We start from the raw sequence: 23,068 nt of genomic DNA, 5'->3' as shown, positions 1-23,068 counted from the left end.
AAAATATAATTTTAATAATGCGCTGCTTACTGTCTGTTAATCATAGGATTGTTATTATTATTTTTCTAAATATTTCTATCACATACATCATACACCAATAAAATCATTCAAATTTATAAAAACAAATTAAACATGATCTTAGCTTGTACTTAAATTGGTAAAAGTCATATTGAATTTTTTTTAATCAAACAAAATTTAAAATAAGCACTTACCATTTTTTCACTAATTTCCACACTATTTTCATCATTTTTTTCAGCATCAATCATTGTTACCTAAAATCATTTAAAATTAACATGATATAAAATTAAAACAACATCTATATATATATATATATAAAAAATCGTGTTAGTTACACTATTTATAAATAAAGATCGGTTGAACTGATTTACCTGAAAATTGATGGGGAGGTAGCATAGAACTAGGAGACGGACATAGGAACTTTTTATCTTGTGTGCATTTTTTTTATTCCGCGCATATTAGTCGTGGGTAAAAGCTAGTTTTATATATAATAAGTTAATATGAAAATAATAATAATGAATGTAAAAATGTTATTTATCAATTACTTACATCAGATTCCATTTGCTCTGTAGATTCAATGTTTTTGTAGTTGTCTTCTTGAATAATATTGTCAGTTATAGAGAATTCACAAATTTCAATTTGTTCATTGCATAGTGTTAAGTCTGTCTGTGATACTTTAGGGCCTTGTGCATCAGATTGTGCATCTTTAACAGTGTCTAATTCACAGTTTACCGCATTAGAGTCTTCTGAATATTCAACAACTGTTTCGTTACTATTCTCTGAAAGAAATTAGATTTAGGATTTATTAAGAGATCATTTTAAAATATGACTGTATTATCTTCACTTGTTTGTGTAATATCTACAATGTAGCATCTGATAATAATAAGTGTCTCGTTACAGTGAGTATTTAATGAACAAATAGTGGGTAGATTAATATAATGTGTTTAAAACATCTTTACCAATAAATCAGTCCACCCGTTGACCCCGCCTTTTATTGACGTTCTTAACACTGGCGACGAGGCGAATACCGCGCGATATAAGTTTAAAAAAAAAAAAGTTCAACGTCTGTAAATATGTCGATCGGAAAATTAGAGCCGTTTGATTTAAGCAGTAAACAGTGGCCGGCGTATGTCCGTAGGGTTCAACAATTTATAATATTGAATGAGATCAAACCGCAGTTACGAGTGTCGCTGCTCATAACGGTCGTCGGAGAAGCAACATATTCGCTGATGTGCGATTTGTGTTCGCCGGCGCTCCCGGAAGAGAAGGCGTTCGACGAGCTTGTGCGATTGGTGTCGGAACATTTGGAACCGCAACGTTCGGAAATAGCGGAACGCCATGTATTCAGGCTGCGCAGACAAGAGGTCGGTGAGCCGCTAGCTGACTATTTAAAGGCGCTTAAACATTTAGCAACGACCTGTAACTTCCGCGACGCTTTGGAAGAAAACTTGAGAGACCAATTTGTGTCCGGACTCGCGAGCGAAGCGATGCGCTCGAGGATTTTCGCCGAAAGGAGCATACGATATAAAGAGGCGGTGGAGCTGGCGTTCGCGCTGGAGGCGGCGGAGCGGCACGCGGGGGTGAGCGGCGTCACGGGTTCAACGGCAACCTTCGGTGCGGGCAGCGGCGGTGAGGTGGCGGCTGATGGCCTACATAGGGTCAGCGCACGACGCGGCAGGGGACGAGATGTTAGGCCCAGCGGTGGCGTAGCGGATTACGGCTGCAGCGAGGGCGGCGCGGAGCGAGGAGACGGGGCTGACGCGGGCGCGGGTGAATGCTGGCGGGAGCCAGGCGGTAACGAGCGCTGCTGGCGCTGCGGCAGGCCACACCGGGCGGACCGATGTCGCTTCTCGCAATATAATTGTGATGAGTGCGGAAGGCGCGGTCATATAAAAGTAATGTGCAAAGAACTGCGCGAGCGTCGCCGTTTGAATGGCAGCCGCCAACACTTTGTCAGTGATGCGAGCTCGGACGAAGATTTTTTTAATATTAATGTAATGTCTAAAGATGATGACTCTTTTGTATTACCTTTGTATGTTGATCGGCAGAAATTAGATTTTGCGTTAGACACGGGTAGTAGATTATCAACAATAAGTGAGCAGTGTTACGGGCGTTGGTTCTCGCACAAGCGCATAATGAGAGATAACGTTACGCTACGAAGTTACGACGGCTCTCTAATCAAAACATTAGGATTTATTTCGGTGTTTGTCGCTTTGGGGGGTGTTAAAGCATTTAAAATTCCGTTGTATATAATTCGCAATGGGGGGCGCCCTATCTTAGGACGGGATTGGCTTCGCACGTTAAATATAAATCAAATAAGTTTCCCAAGAAACAATGTTAACAATAACAGATTCGTAAAGCGACCGGCTGTTGAATGTAATGTAGATTCAAATCGTTTACAGCTTAGTGCAGGTCGACCACGGGCCGTGCGCACGCGCCCCGGACCGCTTGCATTTCGGTCTTGGTCCGCGAGAATGTTCTAGACAATTTTTGTTTTTATTGATGGGTGGTTAATTGGCTTATTTTTTTTTATCGAGTTACATTTTGGTTTCAGGGTTATCACTGAAGGTTTATTAAATTGATATGATATGATGTTAATTATAATTTTTTCGATTGCACGGTACGGGAATTGTACACATCGTTAGGGTTGTCAATCAATAAGATGAGAAGGCTATTGTGACGACATACGATCACAGGCGATGTCCATATAATGAAACTTAGCAGTTATTTAAATAAGACTTCATTTAAACTTGTGCATATAGGTTTTTTTACGTATAAAAAATGTTGGTGAAATGGGTTATCTAATATTTTACACGTTCATGATTACGTGGAATAGGAAATAAATAAAATGTTAGTAGGTTTGCCAGACAAAATTTTTTTTACGATGTTTTAGATTAAGTGGTGAGATTTGTCACATGTCAAAACAAAAATAAATAAATAAACGATTTTTTTTTTTTATTGTTTACAGTAAGGTTAGAGATTAAGATAGGGGGTAAAATTTATTGTTTTATATTAATTTTCTTTATTACTTTTGTTATTTGGTATTATTTGGTATACTAAAAAAGGGGGACAGGGGAAGAGAGAAAGAATGTTAGTATTTGTTCTCGTGTATATGCATAGATTTTATATTGAGAGGTTGTTCTTTGTAAGATGTAAGTCATTTTAGTTATTATAATTATATTTAGAATATTTTGTCGAATAAGTTTTTGAGGTAGCCCTATTTTAGAAAGGGGAATGTGTAGCATCTGATAATAATAAGTGTCTCGTTACAGTGAGTATTTAATGAACAAATAGTGGGTAGATTAATATAATGTGTTTAAAACATCTTTACCAATAAATCAGTCCACCCGTTGACCCCGCCTTTTATTGACGTTCTTAACATACAACACTAAGGCAGAATAAGACAGTCAACATCATGATTCTTTACATAAATGTTTTCTTAATTAGGAGGTGGTAAACAAATAAGCAGATTCCTGTATTTGTTGATATAGCAACTGCTACCCATAAACCTCCACACTTGCAGAGGCATTGCCTACCTTTAATCAAAAGAGGAAAGAGATTATTTCTGCTTCCTATGCTCTCCTCCATCAAATCCACTGCCCTTTCAGATCTTTTCCTTATATGAAAAGGGTGGAAAGATAAAGAGGACTAAATTAGGCCTCCATCATACACACTCTTCAGAAAAATGCCGGATTGATTCCAGTTGATGCCTCTCCTCTGTGAGGTTGTGGTATTGCTCTGGGCGAGCGAGCCCATTCATGCAACTGATTTTGTTGTTGCTGGTGTCCACCACTGTTGGTTAATAACCATATTATAATTAAGTAAGACAAAAATAATACTATAATATAATACCTTCATCTGGATCATATTCCTCATCATCATCATCTTTGTCATCATCATCTCTGTCATCATCATCCTCCTGCTCTTCATCATCATCATCTTCTTCCACTCTAGTAGACTCGGCCAACAAACCCAGACTATCACTCATCTCACCTACTTCATCTGAGTCTCTTCTCATTTCTGTGATTACAGAAGCTTTGGATGTTGAAGGTTGAGGTTCATCAATAGTTTTATCAATATTTTGCTGATTTCCATCATCTTTTAGTTGAATTGATTCTGTGTCTTTTGTTACTATTTCTGTTAAAGCTTTGTCTTCATTCTTTCCTAATGATTCGCTTACATTGGCATTGATGTTTTCAGATTCCTTTGACTCAATTTGTACAATTTCTGTAGTTTTTGTTGCCACATTGTCCAATTTTAATTTAGCATTAGATGTTGTAATTAGACAATTCTTAAGGTCATTACTATCCACATCATCTTCAACCTTGGGACTATTTTTACCCATTTCTATGTCAGGTGATTGAACTAAATTACTAAGATCAGGTTCATCATCTTCATCCATAAAGTTCATTAATTCTTGAGTGGGTATTTCCAACATCATATCAGGCTTTTTCAAGCCATGCTGAGTTACAATTTCTTCAGTTTTTGGTATTGAATCTGTTGAAATGTATTCATTATATTCATCAGTTGTATCAGATGTTACTGTATGTAATTTTTCCTCCATTACATCTGTATCATCCAGTACTTTTGTATCAGATTCTTTCTTCTCAGCTATTTTATCAAATGTGTCTGTATTTTCTTTTAATAATTCTTCTTCATCTGCACTGCCTATCACATTATCACCATCATTTTCGTCATCATCCCATCTTAGCTGTAACTCTTCATCTAATACATCACTATTATTTTCTTCATCAATATTAGATTCAACATCATTGTCATTATTTGATGCTGTATCTATGTACTCTATAAGGGATTTGTTAGCAGAACTTATTTCAGGACTTATATTTGTCGAGGTAATCACAGCATCTGTTTTAACACATATTTTTAAATAACTTTCTTCTATGCCATCACCTGCTTTTTGGTTTGGCGCTGCTAATTGCATATCCTTTCCGTCTGATTTCAATTTTAAACATTGTTCATCAGAAATTTTCTTACTGTTATCATCTGATGCATCCATAAGAATACCATCTAAATTGGCATTTATTGGTGTAATTTCTTTCACTCTGTTTTCTTCATTTTGTAAAGTAACTTTTTCTTTCCTGGTTTCAGGAGAAACAGCCGTTTCAAAGTTACTTTCAGAAATTATATCCTCGAATTTATCCGGTACCTCCATATTTATCTTATACTTTTACCGTTTTTTTTTCGATATTGTAAAATTATAATTACAAACATTAAAAATTATTATACATTAAGTATTTTGAAAGGACTTCTGGGCTTACCGCATAAAATATAGCTACAAATTGTTATTTTCGGCATTAGATTATAAAAATAAGCAACAACAAAACACAAGCTTTTGGCATTAACTGAATTTGACAGCATTTGACAGTTTATTCGAAATTATTTTGACAGAAACTGAACTAACAAATAGCATATAAAAGAAACAGATAACGATAACCTGAATATTCATTTTATATAATACATTAATAGAAAAAAACAATGACAAAATATAGTATACAAAAATAAAAATAGTGCACCACCGGCTGCGGATTCCCATGACTCAAACAACCATACAAGATGACAACAGCTACCGGCATAAAATTCTTGGGTAATAAACAGAGATTAGACTATTGTAATGTGAAGTAAATTGAAAATATTTTTTAATAGAAATTTGGGAAACTTAAACTATAACTAGCCGTACTTTCATTAATAATATAAAAATAGATATCATCATAGTTAGTTCTTTTGCAGTTCGTTATTTGTTTAAATTTCGATTGGAAAAAATCGATTTACAGCAATTTTTTTCTATGAAAAATTTGCTGCCATCAGTGCATCACTAATTCACTAATCATACACCGTCATACAAATATTTTGGTTTTGGTTAAAACTTAAAATATCTTCGATTTATAATTCCACGAACAATTATATGAATTTTGCATAAAACAATAATTCGGACCACAAAATAGTAGTATTATAAATTCAGTTTCGGCTTTTGATTCTTTAAAATATAAATTAAGTGTGATCGTAATTTGAAGCAGTGTTTTTTGTTCAGTTCATGAAATAATATTTGTACGAAGTATTTAGGTTAACGTTGCCTACAAATATGAGTAACAATACTTTTTTGTCGACTCGTTTGATGGCTGGAGCAGCTCTTGTGGGACTAGTGGGTGCTGCAGGTGTCTTCATATATGAACAAATCTATGCAGAAAAAAGAAGAGCGATGTTAGGTAAGAAACATTTACTTATAAAGTACATTAATATCACACTTAGAACAAACTAGCATGTAGATAAATTCAATCATTACTTTTACTTGCCAACTTTTAATTGATCAGTTGTGTACAAGATCTTTTATTTGTAAAACATAAAATCAGTTCCTTGTAAGTAATAAGTTGTAGAGAATGTAACACTATACATTTTCATGTTACAGTAAGAGAGGTTGCCCGCCTTGATAAACAAGTTTCAACCATGCGATCAGAATTGGAAGCCTTAAGAGAGCTACAGAAAGAAACGTAAGTCTTATTTTTAATATAATTAGTGTATTATTTAGTTACTGCACATGTTTATAATCATTAAAGTCAACACTTTTAAATAAAACTAAAACTAATTAACACATTAAACATAATTATCACATTAACTTTAATGAGACTTTTTTAATAATATTAAATACAAAATGCAATAAGGTTTTATTTAAATACCCGATTTGTTTGTAGTCAACTTCGACGCATGAAGCAGAAGCGCAGTCCAAGACCGAAAGAAGTCAAATCACCTAAAGCTGCACCCTTAGGTGACACTGTTGATGCTCCGGAACAAAGCTATGCCTCTGATTCTGAATATTTTACTGACTATCAATCTGTTATAGGTAAGTAACAATAACATTATGTACATTAATTTATAAATTTTATTCAATGTTTTATTTAAACAAACATGTATAATTTTTATTTTAAAGATTATGAACAAACAAGCAACAAAACATTTTAACATTTTGCAGATGTTTTTGCAACGGTACTCCTCTATTCAATGAAATGAAGAGTTTGCTGGTTCTTTTGCCTCCTTAAAATAATAAAAAAAAATTGCTAACCTATGTTTAACTTTTTCATTTTGTAGCAACTGACGGTGAAATGGACAGCGAGGAGTTTTATGATGTCCCCACAGATGATGAAGATGACACACTGCGCGAGTCACTACGCAATGGAAACGCTGCGAAATTTACCCTAGATGATGTAAGTAGACGAATGAATCTTTCTTAGTTTTTTTATGCCCTAACCATGACCAAACACAATCTTATCGCAAGAACCAAAGATATATTAGTTTTACTTAATGTAATGGATCAAATCTATGTGATAAATATGTATTAAAGTGAACACTTAATTTATCAAGTACCTTTTATTAAGATTTTTTTTTCATTCGCAGGACAAATCAGATAAACTAGATCTTCCAGTACAACAAAATGTTAAAGAAAATAGCACATAGCCTTCATATAAAATAAGGTAATTAATTTTTTCTTTTACTTGTGATGTGCCATTCAATGCCACTAATTTGCACCATCAGTTTTAATACATGGAGATCATAGTGGCAGTGAGTATGTTAATCTTTATCTGCTATATCATCAAATGTTGGAAGGAATTATAAAGATTTTTTTTTTCAGGTTTTAGCGAAGCATAATTTGAATTAGTTTGTTTTAGCAATGGTTTAGGCTTAGAACTGATGGCTATTAGGTGGCTAATGTATTCCAAATGAAATCTATATTAAATTAATACCAAAAAATGTATCCAATCAATAATGCAACAACTAATTTATAGGTTTGGTATATAATAATATAAATAATAATGACATTAAATATGTTTAATTTAACTTATAATGAAAAATTGACATTGTAATTGTGAAATGCAATCTTTTTGAAATAGAATTTGGTAAATTTAGTTTAATCTAGACATGATATTTGCCTTATTATAAAGACTTACAGACTTACCAATGATATTTAATTCCCACCTAGATTAGTAATTTGACCAGATGTAGGTCTTAATCTAGTATTTGGTGCTATCTTGATAGCTACTTAGAAATGTAGGACATGAACCTTTTCTATTGGAATTGGTTAATGTTAAATATCAATGAAATGGACTTATAAATTGGCTTACTTGACTTGACTTGGACTTAAGAAATCTATTGCTCATTTCTCCGTCTCGCTTTCACCTTATTAACATGACTAATTTCACACAGAATTCCAGTGTTTTTTCAGATTGTATTATTGAATTAGCAATACTAAGCAATACTATTTCCTCTTTGTTGTATAAAAGATGTTTTAATACATTTTTGAAATCATTTTGTTGCAACACATTAACCATGGGTTTCTGAGACCAAAATCTCTGTATATACAGGGTGTCCCAAAAGGTTACGTACATAGGAAGGGGGGTGATAGGGGAGGTCACAAGGGTCACCAGAAAAATAAAATAAAAATTCCCCTCTGGGTATTAAAAAAAATAAATGGCATTTTTTAAAAACTAAAAATTTTACACCTTGTGGGGCGATTTTGCTACCGATGACCTACAAATATTGCTATATTTAAAAAAAAAAGCTGTTATGTTATCGTCAATAACCCTTTATCGGTTTAGATTTGGTAGTTCGTTTTGTAAGAAGTGTAAGTACGCCTCGCCAGTCCTCAGGTATCAAATCTATTGGAAGATGTGCCGCTAGAAACAGTCAGGAATATGTGGTTCCAGCATGATGGGTGCCCAGCACATTATGCACGTCCTGTAAGGGATTTCCTAGACGAAGAATACCCTGGTAGGTGGATGGGAAGGGCCGGTGCTATAGCGTGGCCAGCTCGTTCACCGGATTTAAACCCGTTAGACTTCTTTTACTGGGGTGCTATAAAAGAAAAAGTTTATGGAAAACCCATCAGGGACTTGGCTGACTTGAGGACGAGGATCACAGAGGCCGCGGAATCAATTAATAATAGAAGATTTGTTCGTCATATCTCCCGCTCATTTTTAAAACGATGTAGGGCGTGTATTTATGTTGGTGGTAGACATTTCGAGCATTTTATTTGAATAAATAATTATAATTTTGTTTAATTTTTGTGTTTAATTGAAAACCATTGCAATACCATACAATTACCTACATATCTTTTTAAGTTTTAAGGAACAGAATAGACATTTAAAAATGTCTTTGCGTACGAATTTGAGACTATTGCTTTATTGGTATGTTTTGTTTTGAAGGGGTATTGTTCCCAAAAAATATTTTTAAATGTCCTAGTATGAATTTTTTAAGTAAGTGTTATACCATTTTGGAATTGCAATGAAATTACCTAACTTTTTAAGTTACTCGCCGGAGTTGCATAGTACATTTTTTTTTCAGTACACTTGGAGGAAGTTGAGTGAAATCGTAATTACTAAGTCCTTGACTGGACAAGATCTTAATTTTCTTTAAAATCTTTGTTAGATGTGTATTGTTTTTTTTATTTCATATTGATAAAGGGTTATTGACGATAACATAACAGCTTTTTTTTTTTTTAAATATAGCAATATTTGTAGGTCATCGGTAGCAAAATCGCCCCACAAGGTGTAAAATTTTTAGTTTTTAAAAAATGCCATTTATTTTTTTTAATACCCAGAGGGGAATTTTTATTTTATTTTTCTGGTGACCCTTGTGACCTCCCCAAAGGTGGGCATTAACTCGTTAATCCGTTAATCGTTAATTAACGAAGTTAACATTTTCCTTAACGGATTAACTTTTAAGTTAAATTCAAAAAGTGTTAACGCTCTTGTTAACTTCCGTTAAATTCTACTTCCGTTAATTTAGTCCGTTAATTGTTACAAAAGACACTTTTTGACGTGTTGTCATTTTATTTAAATTATGCATCAGGCTACATTCGTAAGTTCGGCTATGTTCGGCGACCGTCGGCGAGTCGAATGGTGAACGAGACCGAGAGAGAACGAGAGCGAGCGAGTATGATGCATGTTATACAATACACCGAGCGGCCGGGATAGATGTGATCAAAAGAGTACCACAGAATCCTTGTTAGAAAATAATAACGATTTAAACAAACTCACCTCTATCAAATATTGCGAAGTTTAGGCGCTAGACACCTTCAAAGTTTATTAATTATTTCACATTTACACAAATATCTCGAAAAGTCTTTATTACATTTTATTCACATTAAAACTGGTTTTCATTTATTTAACATCAATTTTTTTTAGAACAAGACTTTGTTATAAAATCAACATAAGGTTCGAAAACACTTTACCTTAACACAATAATTTTTATACGTGAGACGCAAAATCTATTAAAAAAGATAAACTCTGCGTTGAATTGCAATCAAAATAATCGAGTGTGCATTACTCTTCAAAGTCGTACCTAAAATACAACTAAACTTTGTTGCAGACAAAAATGTTTATTTTGGTTGGAGTTTAAAGACAACAAAAAATATAAAAAAAAATATAGTTTACGGTTCATTTGAAACAGCGTACAAATAGGATTTTTTGTCATTGCGTAGATAAGAAACAAACAATGAAAAATAAATTTAAAAATTCGAAAGACGAAATGTGCACGCAATAAACGTTCCTCAAAAACAAAAGGGATTTAGGTGTTTTTTACCGTCGTTTGTTTTTTTGGGGCTTCTTCATAGTTAACGAAAAATAATTTTAACAACAACAAAAATATGAACAAAGGATCAAATGGACAGCCGCACAGAGAATGCGATAACGAACTCGATGGATTTATGGCCCCAACCCTTCTAATGGTCGGGGATGCACGTGCGCTGCGCAAAGACAATAGCGAAGATAATTTGTTTGTTTACAAAAAAAAAGTATACGACAAAACGCGAAAAAATGAGGAAAAAGATAAAATAATTATGTTAGTGAAATAATGGTAAATTGTGTTATACTAAAATTAATATGTGAAATGTTCCCACAAGTGACCTTTACAAAAAGACATCGATTTTTTTACGTATATCGAAAGTTTATTTTAAAATTAATCGAATGTCGTTGAAAATAATTCAAAACATATTCTTACTAATTAACTATAACGATTTTATAGGTGATAAGAAAAAGAGAAGACATCACCCGCGATCGGTTGTTTTCGTTATGTCGTGTAACGTATGCTCTATACACTGAGAGTAATTTAACTTGATTTAACATATAATATTAGATCGGACGATAGATCATTAGATGATAGAAGTTATCGAAGGCATCTCAGTTGTATAGTTTGATGCGTTGAGATGTATCACTGGATTGGTTATATAGTTTATTTATCAATGTTATAATAAGTTTCCTCTGATGTTAGAAGTTTTATTAATAAATCTATATTAATTAATAAAAAGTAAGTAAAAAATGATAAGTCTGTTCGTGGGTCCTTAGCTAAAATAGAATAAAAAAAATATTACCAAATTATACATACAATTAAATGTTCAGTTGTTGGAGTATGAGCAAATGAATATTCGGGTGCAAATAGTAACAGATAAATGTAAATACTGCACAAAAGTTTTGTTTCCTTTTGTGTATTATCACATGTCTTAATGTTTAATAGAAAATGTGTGTTGTCTAAATTTAGTTAGCTCTCTAATTCCGTGACGTCGGATTGTCGATAAAAAATTGACTGAAAAAGTCAATTGTCCATCATTGTCAGTGTAGTATATAACTGTGTGTGTAACTAGTGCATGCTATGTCATTATTATGGTACAGGCATTAGTACATCGCTCCTATTGTCTAAATTTTATTTTAGTATATTATATAACTAAACTAAAGACAGAATTAGCGATCGCCCGAGATTTCGTAAGCGCAGTAAAAAAAATAGCCTAAGTTCTATTGAAAGTCTCGACAAAATCGGTCCATACGATTCGGAGATTATTCGTATGGCCGTTTCCCGCTTGCGCCTTATACTCGTAATATAAACAAAAATTAACTTTAACTGTTAACTTTAACTTGCGTTAAATTTTCGTAAATTAAACGCTTTAACGATTAACGAAGTTAAATTTTTATTTAACGAATTAACGATTAACGAAGTTAACTTTTTGATTAACTGTGCCCACCTATGGACCTCCCCTATCACCCCCCTTCCTATGTACGTAACCTTTTGGGACACCCTGTATAACATTGTTATCCCTATCATTATCTTTGACAAAACAGAAATAATGATATGTTTCAAACAGAGATTTTGGTTTGAAAAACCCACGGTCGGAATACATTTATTTTCTTTTGTTATGAAGTACTAATATGTAATATATATTTTGGGTAAATACTAAAAAGTACACAAATGTAAATGAACTTTCATGTTATTTTATTATGAAAGCCGCCATGACTCGCTTTTATAGGATCAACTTGACTTGGTTAAATTTTGCGAATATTTTTATAAAGATTGGTGTCAGATTTATATTTTATGGAAAATGGAGGGATGGAAAAATTTGGTCTTGGTTAACATTTATTCTCTCTAAAAGATAAGTTTATTTATTATTATATATACTAGCTTTTGCCCGCGACTCCATTCGCGCGGGATTAAAAAAAAATATAAGTAGCCTATATGTTCTTCCAAACTATGTTCTACATCTGTGCCAAATTTCATCAATATCCATTCAGCTGTTCGCATTTACAATATTAGTAAGATTGGTATTTTATACATCTTGTATTACATGATCTTTGCTCAACCACAAGAGGTAGAAACCGATATAGGAAAATGGTTTTATTTTTAATTCCACTTACATTTGATACATTTCAGTGTATTTTTTTTCCTATTTTAGTAATAACGTCTACCAAATAATTGTCTTATTTAATCTATAGCCCAATTGACTTAAGTAATGTTTAATAATTTCTCTACATATAATTCGAGACACTATCAAATAATCATTCCAAAACTATGTGTAGGTAATAATTTTAAAAATTACTTCATATTTAAAATGTACATTTATGCCTGTGTATTATATTGTTGTGAATGTGTATAAAATTAATATTTTGTTTATTGTAGGCGTTACTTTTTATTATTTCTTGTGTGCCAAAATTGTCATTTAAATTATGTAAAAAGGATACGGGTATATTTTGCGAAACAAAGGTCTTGATTCGAAAATAATATTTGTTAACACATTCAATGCCACTACAATTTTTAAGGACTGAAGTAAACTCGCATGGCGTCAGTGACACTGAATGTGTTAATAGTAATACAATGAAATTAATATATTTAACATTATCTATCTCGAATTCGACCTTGTCTGATATTATATATTTTGTCTTCTTAGAACACAGTCAAATCCTTATTCGGCATCTCGTTGATCGTGGTTCCACAATTCGCGGGCAAAAAAATTTATAGGCAAATTTCATATTCACGGCACAATATTTGATATCTGTTTCGGTATCTGTGCCATATTTACGTACGGAGATATGACTGTTTCTATTACCGTGAGATTCCACTGTCGTGTAAAAATTATCACAGTTTTTTTCGACAGTAAAACTAATGATTATACAAAATTTGTTAAAAAGTACAGATTTTGTAAATAATTTTTGACTCGAATGTTAACCTCTAAGATATTATAGTCTTTGTAAATGAATCTGGTATATAATTTTTTTTTACATACAGGGTTCATGGTACATTAATTTAAATGAAATGTTAGGGTTTTATTTTTGGTGTTTTGTTGAAATATAAATATGGTTTTTCAGAGAAACTTTGTTTTATTTATGATGAAATTTTATAAATGCCAAGTTTAGATCTTAGATGGTGGGATATAGAAATCCAAAAAGACTTCACGTATCTGGTTTAAATTGGCAACAAAGATGGATTATTGTCTGGAATTAATCTAAGACTTAGTTTTTTTTTAATTCCACGCGGACAAAGTCATGGGCATATATAGAACTAATATAAGTTAAATATTCAATCTATTGAACAAACTTGAGCTGAAATATTACATAAAAGTTAATAATTTATTAGATTTCACATGTTGATACAGAAACCGAGAAATTCCACATACAGTTGTCTCTTCTTTTCAAACAGAGTAAGAGAGATAACAATGTATGCTAACAAATTAAGGATAAGTAGTATCAGGGGAAAAATAGGAGACATTTAGGTTTTGAAATAAAGCATATGAATTTTATTTATTTAACACACTTGCAAACATTGAGATATAAATTATAACAATAAGCGTGATAATTCTCAACATTTAATTTCTACAAATAGTAATACTGTACATGTAGTTATATTAATAAATGTATCAAACACATCCTATAAATAAATATACATATGTTTTAAATATCAATTCCTCTAGATTACAACTTTTTTTTTAGTAATAAATACTATTGGACAATCTGTTGCCAGTTTACACATCAAAATGTCAATATTAACTCTGTCAAGAAATTTATATTAGGTCCTTACATATGAAATTGGCGTTTTTCGTACTGGCCACTTTAATCACGAATTTCTCCTCTTTGGTAAGGAATTCCAAATTCAAATTTGTACAGCTATAGACTCATGTATTTGTGGTTCGATGACCGTCATTCATTTGTTTTTTTTCTTCTGTTTTTTTCTGTTTGCGTCACTCATTTTACAAAATGGAAAACTTAAAATATCGCATTATTTACGAGTACGAGTTCCGCCGTGGCACTAGTGCTGCGGAAACGACTCGAAGGGTGAATGATGTGTATGGCGGTCGTGTTGCAAAAGAAAACACAGTTCGTTTTTGGTTCCAACGTTTTCGTTCTGGAAATTTCAATCTGCAGAACAAGCCCCGTGGACGGCCTGAGACTCAAGTTCATAATGAAGAGTTGAAGGCTATTGTGGAAGCGGATCCATCGCAAACCACGTCCGAGTTAGCTGCAGGCTGCGATGTTAGTGATAAAACTGTTTTAATTCACTTGAAGCAAATTGGGAAGATTAAAAAGCTTGAAAGGTGGATACCTCACGAATTGACTGAAGCAAACCGGCAAACGCGCGTTGACTGTTGCGTTACATTACTAAACCGGCACAATAATGAAGGTATTTTAAACCGAATCATTACCTGTGATGAAAAATGGGTTCTTTACGATAATCGGAAGCGCTCAGCGCAATGGTTGGATCCTGGCCAGCCAGCCAAATCCTGCCCCAAGCGAAAATTAACCCCAAAAAAGTTACTTGTAAGCGTTTGGTGGACTAGTGCCGGTATTGTTCATTACAGTTTTCTCAAATCTGGCCAGACTATTACGGCTGATGTCTATTGTCAGCAATTGCAAACCGTGATGGCAAAGCTAGCGGCTAAACAACCTAGGCTGGTCAATCGCTCCACGCCACTGCTGCTTCACGACAACGCTAGACCACACACTGCGCAACAGACGGCTACTAAATTAGAAGAGCTTCAATTGGAAAGTCTAAGACATCCTCCGTACTCCCCGGACCTTGCTCCAACAGATTACCATTTTTTTCGAAATTTGGATAACTTCTTGCAAGGGAAAAAATTCAACTCCGATGGGGCAGTCCAAATCGCCTTCAAAGATTTTATTGATTCCCGTCCGACTGGTTTTTTTTAGTAAAGGGATCAATGAACTACCTATGAGATGGCAAAAGTGCATAGAAAATAGTGGTTCATACTTTGATTAATTAAATATATTATATTAAAAAATATTCGACTTTTTGCTCCTCCCATACAAAACGCCAATTTCATATGTAAGGACCTATTATTTTCATAGTTGGATATTTAATACGTGAAATTAATTAAATCAATATTTGATATTTTATGTCAGAGGTTCTCAACCTTTGCTTCACAGATCCATATGAATAGAACATAACAAAAAAAAGGTTACGATTTTATAAATATAAATTTGATCGTAGAGTTTATTGATAAATAAAAAGGTTGTTTTATGTAAAGGTTGGTTACTCCTGGTATATAAAAAAAAAACAATGCACTATAACTTTCTTCTCAAATTCATAATGGTGTAGAAATAAATAAAATTATCTAAAATTGATTTACCCTGTAAATTTTGCGCGAAATAATTTCGATTGTACATTTATAAGGTTAGTATGTAATATTTCCCTAGAACTTAATTGCAGTGAAATTTGTATTGATACAATAAACCTTTTCTTTGACAAAAAGAGACTAGGATAATGTATCAATACAAGTACCAAAGTAGTCGGATTCTAAGGTTAGACTTTTTTTTAGAAGAAAGGGAGCCCAAAGAGCAGCAGACTGAGTTTAAACTCACCTTTAACGTGATACGCTGAATATTAACAAATAACTGGAAATCAGGTACATAAAGAATTTACCTACATCAAGGCCTTTTTTGTTGGGGGTAAACTTAACAATCTATGTAATTTATAACAACTGTACTTTGTAAGTTTGCGTTAGAAAGAATAGCTTTTAAATATTTTGTTATTCATAAAGCTACATAATCCTAAACGTGAAAAGCACCTGTAAATTATTTATGACCTGACCAAAAATAAAAAAAACCTTTGCAATGTTACGGAGAAATATAGAACTAATTTATTTATGCACAATAAGAAAGTGATGTAATAAATAAGTCGATTGAAGCGCCCTCTGGCTACAATTTTTATATTCTTGGTTAGGCTAAAGAAACAAAACTGGATTTCAGACCGAATTAAAATCTACAAGGAACTTAGATATCTAGTAGGTATTAGTAATCTGCTTCTAATAATGTTAGTTTATAAATAATCTGCAATGTAACCTATATATATATTTTATAAGATTCATAAACTTAACACTTCTGAGTTACAAGGAGTGACGTCATAGGACGAAGGTCTCATGTAATTGTGCACGACTAATAAATTCTAATAACGTGCATAAAATTTCATTTCATGTAATATTTTTGTAAATATAAAAGAATTCTTTTGACAATATTAATAAAGATCAATTATACAATCTTAAACATGATTGTTTTTAAAAATTAGGCGCATTTATTTCTAATTTTTATTATATATCTTTTTTTGTAATTGATCAAAAATCTAGAAACATTTACATAATATTGATAAGTGTTTAAAAATTCACGACTAATCCTTTTATAAAGACAAATATAAACATATTATCATCATTGTGCAAAAGGTTTTATTTTTAATTTTTTAACAATTAATATTTTTGTCTCAGCTTTGCTAAAATAGATAAAGTGTAAAGAGTTAAATTAAATATACACTTAAAATATATAACTTTAAACTATCGTGGTTTTTTCTAACCTAATATACATAAGTTAGTAAAGAATCCTCTTTCTAACGAACATTATGTTAAATATAGCATTGTTTATTGTTTATTTCCTGGATAGCCATTTTGTAGTTTTTGAGTTAACAACCAACTCTTTTCATAATACTAGATTTACAATTTCATTGACTAATTAAATATGATATACTATGACTTTTAAATACTGGGCTGGTTTTATTTAAAAAGTAGCGAATTAAAAAAAAACATTATTACAACAGCTTAAGTATTTAAAACGATATTAAATGTTAAGTCAGATCTATTTTGTTACAGTTAAATAATCTTAAAAACTACATATTAACGGTGGATTTCATCTTTGTCACTATTAAACTTAAATATATTACGAAGTTTACATATAAAGTTTATTTACAATGGCAATGAGATATTTTAAGTCGATTTTTTGTTGATATTTTCGCCAAAACAAATATCCAATGTGAGTGGCGCTAGTGTCGGAATTTACTGCGATAGCAGCGCCACTCTTACTGGGTACTAGAGTATTTCTATTTAGTTCGATTCTGACATAACTTTCTCGGTTCTACAACCAATTAACGCATACATTTCTCTCCCTCTCCCCTCCTACAGTTACGTGCCCGTCAATTGTGAGTAATGTTATCGTGGGTTTCTGAAACCAAAATCTCCGTTTAAAACATATTGTCTCTGTTTTGCCAAAGATAATGACTGGGATGACGATATGTTTATACAGAGATTTTGGTGTCAGAAATCCATGGTTAATAATGCTTTTTCTTTGATTAGTATATTTATCCGCCGATAAAATAGTCAGTACAGGGACTTCATCATTGGTGTACTTTGTACCTAAAGCTGTATGCTAGTTACAAAAGTTTGCTTTAAATTGTATTAAATATTACATGTAGATAAGTAATTGTACTAAGAGGCGTGAAGTTACTAAAAAATCCTCTTTTTATATAAGAATATCTTAAATAGACATATTAATACTGTAATAAATAAACGTAAATAAATCGTCTAACATTAAAGCGTGCCAAATGTAGGAAGCTTAGACTTTAGTAAATGCAAAAAACGTTACCACTAATAATTTTTTCTAAAGATTTAGTCATTTTCTATTATAAAAATATTAAAATGCAATTTATGTATAAAACATGTAGACTTCGATGTGAATTAAAATATTTTTTTTCTTGGTTGGTACTTATCTTCACGTCTGGGTAGCGAGCGTCTTTGTCTGAAAAATTATAATTATATATTTAAAAAATATATATTATAAATCTTAATTTTAATATTACAACATAGCATCGTGCAATTGAAATAATCAACCAGTACTTACTTGTGCCTTTTGCTATGTATCTTGTGTTGAACAGTATATAGTAGGCTGTCTGTGTACACCTGTAAAACAAACAATCAGTGTACAAAATCGATAAAATGTACATATTTTAACACCAAATCTCGTCGAAATAGCTGCAATGTCTACTTTTAATCGACGTTGGAAACGCACAACAAGAAAATTATCCTTTCTATGCATCTCCTCCGTCAAATCTACTTCCACTCCCCGTACTTTCCTTATTAAAAAGGGTAGGAAGGGAATATAGCTGTAAAATTTAACAGCTGTAACGCTTTTCAAATATACCATCGTCTCGGTTATTTAAAGAAATGAAAGGAATGAAATACAACAGTGGGTATCATGCTATCGTGGTCGTGTAGTTTCATACCTGGGTACCGCAGGTCTGCAGTGTCGGGGTGGTCGGGGTCAGGTGGAGGAGCACGAGGTCGCACACTGTCGTCTCCCGGCAGACATGTCTCCACCATAGCTTCTAGACAGTTCACGAATAGCTCGCTACTCTCCGCTGTGCATTGGTTCTGAAAAGATATCAATTTTTTTAAACAACTATATTTGATTAGATTACTTTAGTAATATATAGCGTGGGCTCAAAACAACTGTATCCTTTATCCTTTTTTCATCATATCTACTATACTGTGAAAAAATATCACATTGGCTGATTTATATATATTAATTTGTAATAATATTAAATAAGTAAATATAGTTACGATAGTAGTTAAATATAAACAATACCTTAGTAAAAGGGCCAGCAAATCGCCACAAGCCTCCGAATCCGCAACTTTGCATGTAATGTAGCTGTTGCTGGCTCGCGTCCTCCGAAGCTATCATATTCTGATAATAAAAAATACACATTTTAATATCAATTGTCTATCTGTTCAATATGTTGCTTACAAATATACAGTAGGTAAATATATTTAAACAGTTGTTGTACTGACCTGTATGATGCTCTGTACCGCGCTCAGTATGACCTGGTCGTGGCAGTGCATCAGCACGTGGTTGATCTTCATGTCCAGTAAACTGTGACTGTATAAATAATATGTTGTCAAATCAATGTCAACAATGTCTATAAAAATACTTAATTAGTAGTTTATGTGTTCTTCCAGACTATGGTCTACATCTGTGCTAAATTTCAGCGAGATTTGTTGAACCGTTCTGAAGATACCTTGTGACATTCATTTATCCATACATCCAAACATTAGTATTTATAATTTACTAGCTGTCGCATGTGACTCCGTCCGCACGGTATTAAGAAAAAACGTGATACGTAGCCAATGTTTTCTTCCAGACTATTTCTACATCTGTGCCAAATTTCATGAAGATCCGTTGAGCCGTTCCGGAGATACTTTCAAACAAACATCCATCCATCCAAACATTCGCATTTATATTAGTAAGATATATTTAATTTAGAATTTTCCAATGTTTAAAATTGATGACACAAATATGTCTGTTTTTACAATAATTTCCATTGACTTCAACTAAACATTCAAAGTACAGTTAAATAATATAATTTTACTTATTGTACTTACATGACTGGAAATACTTTTGGAAAGACGACAGATCCTTCCGCCAGGTATTGATATAATATTCTTATTTCATCTTCATCTGTAAAGTGGATAACCGTAAATATGCATACCATATTGAACCTTATTAGCATATAGAATAAGTTTAATTTTATATGTATAACTAATAAAAATTGAGACTGACTGACCTGTAGTATACTTGACCAGTGTGGCAAGAACTGTAAGAACGAGCGCTTGTGTTGTAAAGTCTGAGAGCACGGAGGGATCCAAAAGGCTATTGCTCTCTGGACTTGTGGTATCTTTGTCAGTCGATGCTTGCTGAAATAAACATAATATTTAATGAAATACAAAAAAGATAATATATTAAATAGCCACCAGTTGAAACCGGATAAGCGCGAAAAAGTGACGTTTTAGCGCTACCAGCACCCTAGGCAAGATTTCTAAGGCGTCCTCTTTTTCACCGTGCATTGGAGGGGGAAGTTAACAGGGTTACGTGAAACTGTGCAATTCGAAGACCTGTGCAGACCCATCTGGTAAGGAAACTTTAGAAGCGAGACATTGTCTAGTCTCGACGAACGACCTTCCTAAGCGAGACAAATATCGCTATCCCTAGAACTCTCGCTTATCAAGTTATGACTGCATATAATTGAATTTGAACAATTGCATTTAACATATACTATGCTACGATTTTTATGAATTTAGAATGACATAACAGATGAAACAGTATGATACAACTAGTCTATAACATATTTACCTTTGTAGACGTATCTGGATAATCGCTATCTCCGGACTTGGTAGAAGAAGGTCTATCAGTGGTATCATCAGTGCTGCCTGGTGATCCTCGACCGTCGTCGTCCACTCCCTGTAAGTTTTACAGAATTAATTACGCAAAGACATGAAACTATACGACAGCCTTGGAAGAGTGATTACACGAATCGTATTGTACATGTGTCGTACTTTCCAGTTCCCTGGAAACGGTTGTACTAAAATATATTTTTATTTCTGTATTTTCAAAGAGAAAAAAAGAGACATGTTTCGTATAGAGATACAATATGTTGATTTATTGCTTTATAGTTTGTTTCGACTCACATCGAGTCCGCTATCAGCATCCCCATGTTCTCTGGCAGCATCCCCCGCAGCGCCGTGCTGCACGCTGTGTGCCCGACCTTCACTATCCTGTAATACGACTACATTAAAATATCTCCAGTTATATTGGATAAGGTACAAATAGATAAGAAAACGGATATAGGATGGTGCAATCTCGAAATTGTTTGTATAATACATTTATATTTGTGACGATTATTGTTTTTGTGCTGTGCAATTTTTTATACAAGTAGGATTAAAATTAATTTCGATTTTTAGTTAAAGTAAGGACAAATAATTTAAATAAAAAATATGTTAAGATCTATAGTATTAAGTTATATTATATTATAAAATAAATAAAATAATCGAATACCTAAAATTTATATTCTCATAAAAGATAACGCCTAATTAAGTTATTTTTTATTGATTTCGAGATAGCAAATTACTTTGGTTCTTCATTGGGGCAAATTTTTAAAAAGCTAAGGGTATGCATTCAGCTATTAAAAACTTTAATTGATACAGATATGAAAAAAAAATAGAAGTTAATCACAATTTTTCTATTAATATTGGGTTACACTAGATTCTAGATCTATAAAAGCTTTGTTTGGTATCGTGTAGTGTAACTATGTTTTAATTTCAGCATTTGCTTTTTCAAATTAGTATGCAGACTATATTATTATTAATAACTTACTTAGAGAAAAATATTTCAGTTAATTTAATTAAAAAGCATTTGATCTAAACGCGCTATCATAATTTAAAAAAGTATCTGGAATATTTAAAAACATGGTACATCTATAATGGTATAATTTTGTGTATCGCAAGATTTCGCAAAGGGCAAAAACCATGCAGGATCGAAAATTTCCTTCCGTGTATTTTTTTATTTTATATAATATCTTAAATAATATTGAATTTTTTCCCCTAATTAAATCAGTAGCAACATTATTATACAAAGCACTTTAGTTATTTAATTTAGTATGTAAAAATGTGCATTGTGAAATAACGTTGCTAAGTCGTGACGTAGAACTTGCAAAGATATGAAACAACCACTCGTATGTTAAGTTTCATGTAGAAATTGTGTCGTAATTATAATGTTTTACTGAGTAATAACGCGTTCAAGTGCCTTTATTTAATTTAATATTCAAATATACTGATGATACTATAAAATAGAATTATTTTCAGCATCTTTGCAAGTACTGAAAGTGTATTACCCGTGGAGGTCCAATTGTATCTTTCGAGGTTGGCACGGAGAAGGATCGTTGCGTTTTAAAAAGCATTCTAGCTGACGTCTAGAGAGTAAGCAGTGCAAAAGCGTATCCGGACGGTCGACAGGGTTCATGACAATTGTGGTAATTAATTTATACGCATACAAACGATACACGGATCAACCAAATCCATAAAAAGTTGCATGAAAAAACACAATGAATATAGTAGTATGATTCGATACTTCGACTTTACTGTGCTCAAAATATACTGAAAAGAGATATATTAGATAGTTTTTTAATGATTTTAGATAGTAATGATATGGGGAGATGTTTTTTTTAAGTCTTGGGTAGTGTCCCAGCCGGGGCGATTATAATCGAAATATACTTTTTGTTTGGTAATGGATTTGTGTCATAATTTTTTTTTTTATCGTATTGTTGGAAAACATATCCCCATATCGAAATTCATAGACACATAGAATAGACAATGAAATATGATATCACTATGATTGTCTATTATTATAAATGTTTTATATATCATTATAAATGACATGAATTAATAAAAGAAAAAGTTTGTTAAAGTTAAGAAGAATACATTTTTTTACATAATAAAGCTAAAAACAACATATAGGAAACTTTATCTAATAGTTTTGCTAGATCACATATATATTGATGATTATCATAATGGATTTAGAAAAAATGATAAATAGAAAACATTGAATAGCATATTTAAGTTAGAAAACAACATGATTTTGAACATTGTTTCAAAAGAAAAAAAAAATACGTTCAACAG

General features: G+C 32.5%; 3 protein-coding genes across 3 annotated transcripts in view; 1 reads left to right on the top strand and 2 right to left on the bottom strand.

The window, feature by feature from the left end:
- Positions 1-57: 57 nt before the first annotated feature.
- On the bottom strand, positions 58-5,357 carry LOC123722090 (protein PFC0760c-like). The gene is made up of 4 exons (XM_045682616.1): positions 3,871-5,357; positions 568-797; positions 213-272; positions 58-75 (listed from the first exon to the last, which is right to left on the bottom strand). The coding sequence occupies exons 1-4, from the start codon at positions 5,189-5,191 to the stop codon at positions 58-60; spliced, it is 1,629 nt and encodes a 542-aa protein (XP_045538572.1). The 5' UTR covers positions 5,192-5,357.
- Positions 5,358-5,979: 622 nt separating this feature from the next.
- On the top strand, positions 5,980-7,798 carry LOC106721282. The gene is made up of 6 exons (XM_014516194.2): positions 5,980-6,242; positions 6,443-6,524; positions 6,726-6,874; positions 7,120-7,235; positions 7,426-7,502; positions 7,661-7,798. Exons 1-5 carry the CDS (start codon positions 6,119-6,121, stop codon positions 7,483-7,485), a joined length of 531 nt encoding a protein of 176 aa, XP_014371680.2. The 5' UTR covers positions 5,980-6,118; the 3' UTR covers positions 7,486-7,502; positions 7,661-7,798.
- A 10,666-nt stretch (positions 7,799-18,464) lies between these two features.
- The window catches only part of LOC106721297 (neurofibromin), a 32,385-nt gene continuing 27,781 nt past the window's right edge, over positions 18,465-23,068 (bottom strand). Inside the window, exons 59-66 of the mRNA XM_014516214.2 lie at positions 21,083-21,169; positions 20,748-20,855; positions 20,182-20,311; positions 20,000-20,075; positions 19,409-19,496; positions 19,206-19,304; positions 18,844-18,991; positions 18,465-18,520 (exon numbers count right to left, since the gene is read on the bottom strand). Coding sequence (XP_014371700.2) covers positions 18,474-18,520; positions 18,844-18,991; positions 19,206-19,304; positions 19,409-19,496; positions 20,000-20,075; positions 20,182-20,311; positions 20,748-20,855; positions 21,083-21,169 — 783 coding nt within the window. The 3' untranslated portion in view covers positions 18,465-18,473. The remainder of the gene's footprint in view (positions 18,521-18,843; positions 18,992-19,205; positions 19,305-19,408; positions 19,497-19,999; positions 20,076-20,181; positions 20,312-20,747; positions 20,856-21,082; positions 21,170-23,068) is intronic.

Source organism: Papilio machaon, chromosome 19, assembly GCF_912999745.1.
Source record: "Papilio machaon chromosome 19, ilPapMach1.1, whole genome shotgun sequence".
Lineage (NCBI taxonomy): Eukaryota > Metazoa > Arthropoda > Insecta > Lepidoptera > Papilionidae > Papilio > Papilio machaon.
This window is presented reverse-complemented; position numbering and strand designations above follow the sequence as displayed.